This window comes from Panthera leo, chromosome B1 (genome assembly GCF_018350215.1).
Source record: "Panthera leo isolate Ple1 chromosome B1, P.leo_Ple1_pat1.1, whole genome shotgun sequence".
NCBI classification, from domain to species: domain Eukaryota; kingdom Metazoa; phylum Chordata; class Mammalia; order Carnivora; family Felidae; genus Panthera; species Panthera leo.
Window position 1 is genome coordinate 7,793,724 of NC_056682.1, and position 9,178 is coordinate 7,802,901.

General features: G+C 37.4%; 1 protein-coding gene across 1 annotated transcript in view; it reads left to right on the forward strand.

Moving 5' to 3' along the window:
* The window catches only part of WDR17 (WD repeat domain 17), a 106,386-nt gene extending 101,168 nt beyond the window's left edge, over nucleotides 1–5,218 (forward strand). The window contains exons 27-29 of the mRNA XM_042934208.1: nucleotides 2,136–2,234; nucleotides 2,554–2,749; nucleotides 4,623–5,218. Of these exons, the coding sequence (XP_042790142.1) occupies nucleotides 2,136–2,234; nucleotides 2,554–2,749; nucleotides 4,623–4,742 (415 nt within the window). The 3' untranslated portion in view covers nucleotides 4,743–5,218. The remainder of the gene's footprint in view (nucleotides 1–2,135; nucleotides 2,235–2,553; nucleotides 2,750–4,622) is intronic.
* The last annotated feature ends 3,960 nt before the right edge of the window (nucleotides 5,219–9,178 follow it).

A 9,178-nucleotide genomic window follows, 5' to 3' on the forward strand; every position in this document is an offset into this window, starting at 1 on the left:
TTCCGGTGCTCACACTGCCGCCTTGCCCTCAGGCTGAGTCCCCAGGCTTGTTCCTTCCTCTGCTTCCCAGCTCCCTCTCGGTCTTCTTCCTCCCCTCCCCTTCCCTCCGCTCCCCTCTCTGTACTCTGTCCTTCAGAAACCTGGCCCTTTCTGTAGCTCTACCTTGCCAGTTATTGTGACATCGCTCTGTGGCTCACTGAACCCTGGCTTCAACTCTGTGTGCTCAAAATGAGCATCCTCTTCCTTCTCAAACTGCTGCTTCTCCCTTCTTTTGACTCTGGCGTTCTATTTCTGTCTCCCAGAATTTAATGGTGAGGGTCACGGGTGTTTTCTCTGACCGCAGTAAGGGTCTGCAGTAACTCCCTCCCACTGTAGCCCTGCATCTCGTCACCTGCTGTCTGGATCACTGTCCTCCTCCTGCTGCCTGCCTGACCCCACTGTGGCTTCTGCCTTCCTGAAGCACTGCCCTTCCTCAGCACCCTCCGGGGCTCCCCAGTGTCCATCACAGAACTCCCAGATTCTTAGTCTGACGTTAAAGGTCTACAGAAATAGGGTTCTGACCAAGCCGTCCACCTTAGCCTTCTCTTTGTTCTCCACTTTGGTCAAACGGGATTACTTGTGACCCCATACGTGTGGAAGCTTTCCCGCTGATAGTTTCTCAGTGTCTTGTTTTCTCCTCACTCTTTAACACTGCTTTGCATATAGTAGGTCATCAAACACTACTGGGGGAAAGACATGTCAAGTGCCAAATTGTAGACACGGAAGGCACAGTGTTGAGGGAATTCATTTTGGAGCTAGCCACGTTGTCAATACAAATTTTAAGTTCCGTAATTTTGGGGGGGCATCTGGGTGACTCGGTGAAGCATCCGACTCCTGATTTTGGCTCAGGTCATGATTTCTCCATCGTGAGACTGAGCACCACCGTGGGGCTCAACACTGGGTGTGAAGCCTACTTGAGATTCTGTGTCTCCCTCTTCCTCTGCTCTCCCCTTCTTGCGCTCTCTCAAAAAATGATCTCAAGTTCAGTAATTTGGGGTTGAAGAAAATGGTAACTTACTGATTTGAGATGGTATTACTACGGTGGTAGGCGTGTGTAGGGGGAGATGTGTGCCTTTTTCCTCACCAGATCTTATTAGGTCCCCGCAGAATGAGGACAATTAGAGGGAGTAACCGTAAAATGTACATTACAGAATGGCTTACCTGTACCCTTAAGTTCATCTGTAAGGTCTTACGTTCTGTTTCTTTCTGTCTCCCAAACAGCTTTGGCTTTTCAATGTCCCGTAACTAGTCCCTTGAAAAGCACATGGAGTCTGTGACTTAGTATAGAAACTAGGACTAATAATTCTTTATCTAAAGCCTCCTAATTAATACCACTTAGACCTGTTTCCAGTTTTCCTTCTGCGGATGTGATGGATCACTACTGTGGCTGTTTTCCTGCTTTTTCTCACCAGTCTATGTCTCTCAAGAATTGAGCATTTCCATTCCTTTCTGCTGGTTGACATTCTGCTCTAGCCATTCTCCCACTTGTTTTCTTACTCTTGATACTCATTTGTAATTCAGACGTGTACCACCCCCCACCCCTGCTGTGTGTGGCTGTTATTCAGCATTCTTGGCTGGTCTGTCCAGTCTCCACAGTTTGTTTGGTCGTTCATTTGTTCATTTGTTTATTTCCTTATTTATTAGTTTCACATTTTATTTTTTTAAGTTTTTTTAAAGTTCTATTTAAATTCCAGTTGGTTAACATACAATGGAATATCAGTTTTCAGTACAATACAGTGATTCAGCACTTCCATACATGACCCGGTGCTCATCACAGCAAGTACATCCTGAATCGCCGTCACCTGTTTCCCTCACCCCCCCACCCCCTCCCTCGCTAGTCCCTTTTTCATCCGCTCGCTCAGACTGTCATCCAACCAACAGTATCGAACGTCTTTAACTTTCCAGGGAACTTGAAGGCCAGATATACAAGTAAGCGCGCACACACACACACACACACACACACACACGCATTCATGTATACACGTGTTTTTGAACAGTAGTTGTTAAATCTAAAATTGCAGTTATTTAAAGTTCATTTGCTTTCTTTCATATCTTAGTCTTGGATGTCAGTTGTTAATTTCTGTTCCACGTTTCAGTCAGCTGTTAAAACGTCGGGTGGTATCAGTGCCTTTAAAAATTGAGCACCTCTCTGAGGAATTGGATGCGTGGAGAGCTTGCACACGGTCCACGAGCCGGTGAGTGAAGACAGTGTAAAAATTGGGATACGGAGGTGTTAATATTATACACAAATTTATTGAAAATGTGGATTGGCTCACTATTAATCTTTGCTGAAAAATGAATCTTGGTTTGGTCAGCATATATTCGGTCATCATTTACAATCCTATTGTTTTCTGCCTTTTTAAAGTACTTCGTTTTACTATAAATTAAGCCTAAAGTTAATTTGCCGTCATCTCTAATGGGGACTAAATAATCATCAGGGACTGTTTCTAACTTAAACCTTAATAATTCTGTGGTTGTATGAAAATGAAAATGTAATATCTGTTGAAAATATAGATCACCAGAAGAATCTCCATATACACCCCCTTCTGATTCACAAAGAATGGTTTATGCAACTTTACTAAAGAGACTACAAGAAGAACCACTCAAAGGAATTGTTGGGCCAGATTATGTGACTGGATCAAATCTGCCCAGTCATTCAGATATTCACATCTCTTGTCTTACGGGATTAAAAATCCAGGTACAGCCTAATGTAAGGCATAAATTGTTCATTTCCATTATTTTCATTTGTTCAGTTACTCAAAACAATATTATAAATTATAGCTAAATAGATTAAAATTAACTTTATATTCTCCATTTGTGTTTTATAAACACAAAGACATTAAAAACTGGCAGGTGTGTGTTATCGATATACTGTATATGTTCTTAGAGTGACTTCCTGAATTTTTCAACAGTGACAAATTACTGGGATCCGTCCCAAGGGATGACTAATTCCTGAGGAAGGTCCCTAACATACAGTCAAAAGTAATGATGGTGAATCATTCCAGAGCCTCCCAGTGTGACCCAGGGGTACTGTTTTCTCCAGACAATGGAGAGGCCTTCATCATCTCAGAGTCAGGGCCAGGTGTAGGTGTCCACGTGAAGTCAGCAAAGCTGAATCCATACAGAATGCGGATTGAAACTACAGTCTGGACTGAAAGAACACCACCTCCCAGAAGTGTTCACGTTTTACTCAGTGGATTCTTAGAGTTCTAATGGAATGTGACTAATTACATTTCTCATACTGATATGCCAGGTCAATGGGGACAGCTGCTTTTTTGGAATAACCATTTAAATTAAATAGCTTGCTGCTAATGTAAACCCTAACCATAGCTTGACTTGACACTATAAACTAAGTTTATGTAAGTAATATTTAACTAATATATTCTGAAAAAACAGGACACTGACGTGCATAGTTTTTATCCCCTTCCATTCAGAGGTCAAGAATCAAAGCAGTACATTCAGTAACTTATAATTAAGAGCAAAAAAGATCATGCAATATTTAGAGTTTATCTTCAGCGCCAGTCGCGGCCCTCCCTGTGCCATTTGTCGTGATACCTTCAAGACCTTTTTCTCCGTCTGCAGTAGCCACGTGGCCCAACACACAGGCTGCCTAACCTCTCCGCACCCAAACCTGCATTAGGAAAAGACCTACTAATTATCTTACACACACTGAAGTGCAGATGACTAATGGAGATGGGGTGCTCCTCTCCCAGGATACTTCTGTTTCAACAGAAAAGTAATATTCTGGTTAGAACTATGAAATTTCAAGTGCCTGTAGGTAGGTACTTGAGAGGTACTTGAGAGTAGGTAGGTACTTGAGAGTAGGAAGCTCTCTATTTCATGTGATGGATTTTCCAGTGTCTTGAATAATTTACTAACAACAAGCTGTACCATTTGAAATTGTGATAAAAAATCTGATAACTTTAGAAGATAATTAAGGAGATAAGTTTTTATTCCAATTTGTGTTTTTTTAAATCCTGCTTTTCCTTCTGAGAGCTAGGAGAAACAGATTGAAAGATTTCTTTGCATTTGGTGCTTCAGAACTATCCTTGACATGCAAAGTAACTGACATAGCTAAATTATAAATATGCTAGTAAATCGTATGATTGACATGATTTTAAATTATGTAGACACATCTACAGCAACATGTTCTTTGTCTTCTAGAGAGCAGGTTCAGAGCTTCTGGTTTGAATAATTTCCCCAGCTGTGTTGATGCAGGCCATCTGATTAAAATAAAGTATATTTAAGTCTATGCTAGGCGTATATGCCTTTATAAAATGTTTACTTTGTATTAATAGATTAGCACTACCTGTCGTTATTGGTAGCACTACTGTATTCAAAGAACTTAAGTTATAAAACTAAATTCTCTTGTGAAAGACATCAGGGCATATTAAGATATTTTAAAATTTAGGGGTATTTGTAGCAGTTCAAAAAAATCGGATTTTCTCATATTTTAAAAATTCCCATTAGCAATGCCTAAATATTGCCAGTAGTTTTTTATCAGAGTGATTCTGTTTCTGGAAGTTGAAAATCACGTTACACATTTATAATCTCATCGTCTCTCTCCTCAATTCTGTGTGCAGGGCCCTGTATTTTTCCTTGAAGACGGGAAATCTACTATCTCATTGAATGACGCTTTGATGTGGGCAAAGGTGAACCCATTCTCACCTTTAGGGACTGGAATACGACTCAACCCATTTTGACAGGTTTTTCTCCATGTTTAACTGTTTTCTAAAAAAGACCTTTTGTGGGTTAATATTACCTTAACTTTTGTTGTGCACAACCAAAGGTTGAGGGGAGAAGGGGAGGTGGGAGTAACAGTTGACTTAATTCATCAACTTCAAAAAATAAAATATTTATGTAATTTGAAGGAAAAATAGGTGTATTCTTTATAAAATAGAGTAGCCATATTTGGGAGAAAGATAATATTTAAGTTATAAAAGACCGAAAAATATAAAAGAGCATATTAAAGTTTCAGAAAGCATAAAAGGTACCAAAAGACTATATTTTTGAAACTTTGAAACATATAAAATAACACAACAGATAGAATAGTGCTTGACATGTAGTAAGTACTTAAGGAATATTGGAATATCAACATGTAACTAAGGTATGTATGACTGATCTTCGAGTTAACAAACACCTATATTGTCCTCTGTAAAATATATAGTAAACCACTAGTTTTAGTTCATATTTAATAAAAAGTTTCCAGTTACGAGCTTACTGCGTGTCAATAAATGGATACACAGTCAAAATACTTAACGAGTTTTATTTTTTAAAAAAAGAAGGCATTACCAAATTTTTTAACTGAAATTAAATGTGCAAGTATAAAGGACTAGGTTATGTAGGCATAACAAAAATTGACGCATGAAAAACACAAATGCAGTTAAATTGGTCTGAGAATTTACATTTGATGATAATTGACTATTTTAAAAGATATTTGATATGTATGGATATTAGTTTTGATTATGCATTTAATATTTACAGTAATCTCTAATTGATTTATATTAACTTTCTATAACATTTATTTGATAAATTTAGTTTCAAATTTCTATGAGTAAATAGGATATTAGTTAAAATTTGGGGTATAATATAAATTCAAGTTTTTAAAATATTTATTGAAAGAGTAAAACTGTCGGGGCACCTGGGTGGCTCCGTCGGTTAGGCGTCCAACTCTTGATTTTGGCTCAGGTCATGATCTCACGGTTGTGAGATCGGGCCCCACTTCAGACTCTATGTTCGGTTCCGTGTCCAACTCAGCGCTGGACGTGGAACCTGCATAATAATCCCCCCGCCTCTTCCCTACCCCTCCTTTCCCCTGCTCACTCTTTCTCTCTCAAAATATTAAAAACGAAACAAAAAAAATAATAAAACTATTTTTTAAAAAAGTCTGAGGCATGACTACCAGTATTTAAATTGTGTTAGAATTCTGATTTTGAGGTCTATGAAATTAATGTATGACTAGGAACAATAATACTTTGGTACTCGAGCTGTTTCATAGGATTCATAATATAGATGTAATATAGATGTTTTTGTCTAAAGAGTGAGCTTATATAAATAGAATAATTGTGGTTTTTTATTATATTTAAACCTGTTGCATTGAAAGTATTTAAAAAATTTTCTTAAACTCACTTCTAAAACAGAAAACAAGATATATATTATGTACTCTCTATTGCATTAACCACTTCTAACTCCTCAAAAAGACATTAGAAGGACTAAATTCTATTTTATTAAAAAGATTTAATTAACACTGTAGAAGGGAATATATGTGACTCATTGATAGTGAGAAGTATTTATAACCAAATCCTTGGTTATATGTGTAACTCAAATTTTTTTAAGTGGGAGAATTTTTCATTAGCATATATGTAGTAAAATTCATTTAAAAATGGCAGTTGAAATCCTACTATAATTCTCTTTGTTTTAAAATAGATTAAGAAGCCTATCTTCTGTGCTTTAACTACTTTGAAAGAAAAGATACCATTGAGTTTAAGTTATACACAGATAAACAATTATTTCCTTCTTCTGTATTTAAAATGAATGCGGGAAAATGGTATTTTATGTACAAACTGAAAAAATATAACTCTTTAGCACATGAACATAATAGAGGAGGAACCAAATTTGTGTCTAAAATCTAAATTGAATTGATTCAAATAGAATTCTATTACTCTTTGACTTCTATAATGTTCTGTACCTTAGTATTAATTGTAACTATTAATTTTTCATAGAATTATGTCATTTGACCATGCCAGTCTGCATCTATTGTGCCTTAATATGAAAAACAAAACAATTTTTTAAATTTATAAAAGGTTTTCCATTATTACATTTCATATGCATGAAAACCCAAACAAATAATATTAGCTTATTTTACTATAAGAAGATGTCTATATTATTGATAACATGGACAAATTATTTTGCAAGGTTACATATGCTTTTGGGAAAGAAGTCTCCTTAGATAATGGTTTTGAAAGCATTGGAAAAATATTTTGTCTATAGAAAGTACCAGGTGGTTAACAAAATTGCAACATCAAAATGAGTTCTGTCTTGGGAAATATGATTTTTATGTCAATCAAAATTGACATATATGTGTATATACATATATGTCTGTGTATACATATATGTATATATGTATATGTATACACACACACATAGATTTTTCCATGAAATCATCCAGAGGTGTTCAGGAACATGGTTGCATTAAAGCAATGACTTGTATTTTGTTGTCCTTAAAATAGGAAAATTGACACTTTTTTGGTCTTAAGTCAAAAGGCATTCTGAATATAGTAAAAGCCTCCCTAATTGTTTATAAAATTTTGGGTTTATATTTAGTGTAGCAGTAATACAGAAGATATCTTTATGGTCAATTCTTAATAAGTGCTTATTGCACTATATCTTTGAAACATTTATTCCTAAATAATTGAAAAAAGTACTCTTCTGGTAAATTTAGTTAGCCATATGACAGTGCTATGGTATGGCATGTAGTTATCGAGATTTGTATGTCTGTATGTACGTATTTCAGGTCCCCTAAATTTCAGGAAACACTGCAGTTAAAACCAGATATGACAGAGTTAACCGCTAAAATGAGCATCAGCCTTGTCCCCACATATGCCATTGAGAGAACACGGTCTCTCCATAAATGCTGGGCCAGAATCATCAGAGGTGTGAAGGGCTGAGCTGTTCATCTGTGTTATTACTTTACTTGGAAACCTAGAAAAATCACTTCTTTAGGCTTCTCAGGAAGATGATTCTCCACTTGTAAGAAATACTGACTGTAGTAAACCCCAAAATTAGCATAAAAGGGGAAAAGCTTACTAATAATGCAAACAGCGTATCACAGAGGCATCCGGTCCCTGATGAGTGTTGTGCCAGTTGATTGAAAAGGTTCTGCTCCCGGAGGAGCTGGTGTTGCTCCTAGAAAAGCTCCTTGCTTCCTTCTGCCAAAGATCCTTTGTGAAGTAAACGGCCTTCTTAAGATACACCTGTAGTGTTGGCCTCTCTTAATACAACTCATCTTCCTGAAGCTCTTGAAGTTACCTACTTTGACCATACCTGCTACCTCCATTTATTTGCTCACTATGAAGCATACGGTGTATTTCGTATCTTCCACTGCTCTCCAGAGGCCCCACGGGAGTCATGAGAACTTACCATAGGCAGTGGTGAGTGATCAGCTTTTTCAGGAGATTGAACATACAGTCAGGAGAAGAATAAAGAAACATTTTGTATGACTCTCTACCCAAATTTAAATCCTTTTCTCTGGATCTTTTCCCCAGCTGAGGTTCCAAAGACTTGCTTCTATAGCCCCTTCCTAAGGAACTATATTTTATGGGTTAAAAATTAGTCTCATAATTTTCTACTTTAGATTTGTGCCAGTAGAGTGCAAGGTAACAGGGGTGCCTGGGTGGCTCAGTCGGTTGAGTGTCCGACTTCGGCTCGGGTCATGATCTCACAGTCTGTGGCTTCAAGCCCCGCGTCGGGCTCTGTATTAACAGCTCAGAACCTGGAGCCTGCTTCGGATTCTGTCTCCCCCTCTCTCTGCCCTTCTCCTGCTCGCACTCTCTCTCTGTCTCTCTCAAAAATAAATGAACGTAAAAAAAATTGTTTTTAAAAGAATGCAAGGTAACAGATGGGTAATGTGTAGCTGCTTAAGGTATGCATTTAAACTATATACCCTTTACCTCAGATAAAACTAGATTGTACACTCACTCCAAGAAGCCATCCTATTTCATGTGGGCCCTCTTTAATTTCTTTCACTAAATATTACCTGCCCAAAATGTGAAATTAAACACAGAAGTCTTTGGAGATAGAAATTCTAATAAAGCCAAGCCTTCAGCAATGCAAAACAACGAACAGAGTTTAGCTGGAGATTGGCGTGTGTGTCTCAGGATCCAGCATTAGTAATGCTCATCTTGGAAGTCGGATGAGACTGTTAATGAGAGAGCGTAACAACATGACTAATTACAGTTGAAGAAAATTTTCCAAATGTGAATGTAAAATTATAAGAATGCATGAAAGATAATCCATCTTTCAAGATATCGGCCAACTCTGGTTTCCCTCCACTAAAATTCTGGGGAGTGGCAGCAACCAGTAGAAATTTTTCAATTGAGCTAAATGGTTTGCTAAACACCAGAACCAAATTCCAAGTGAG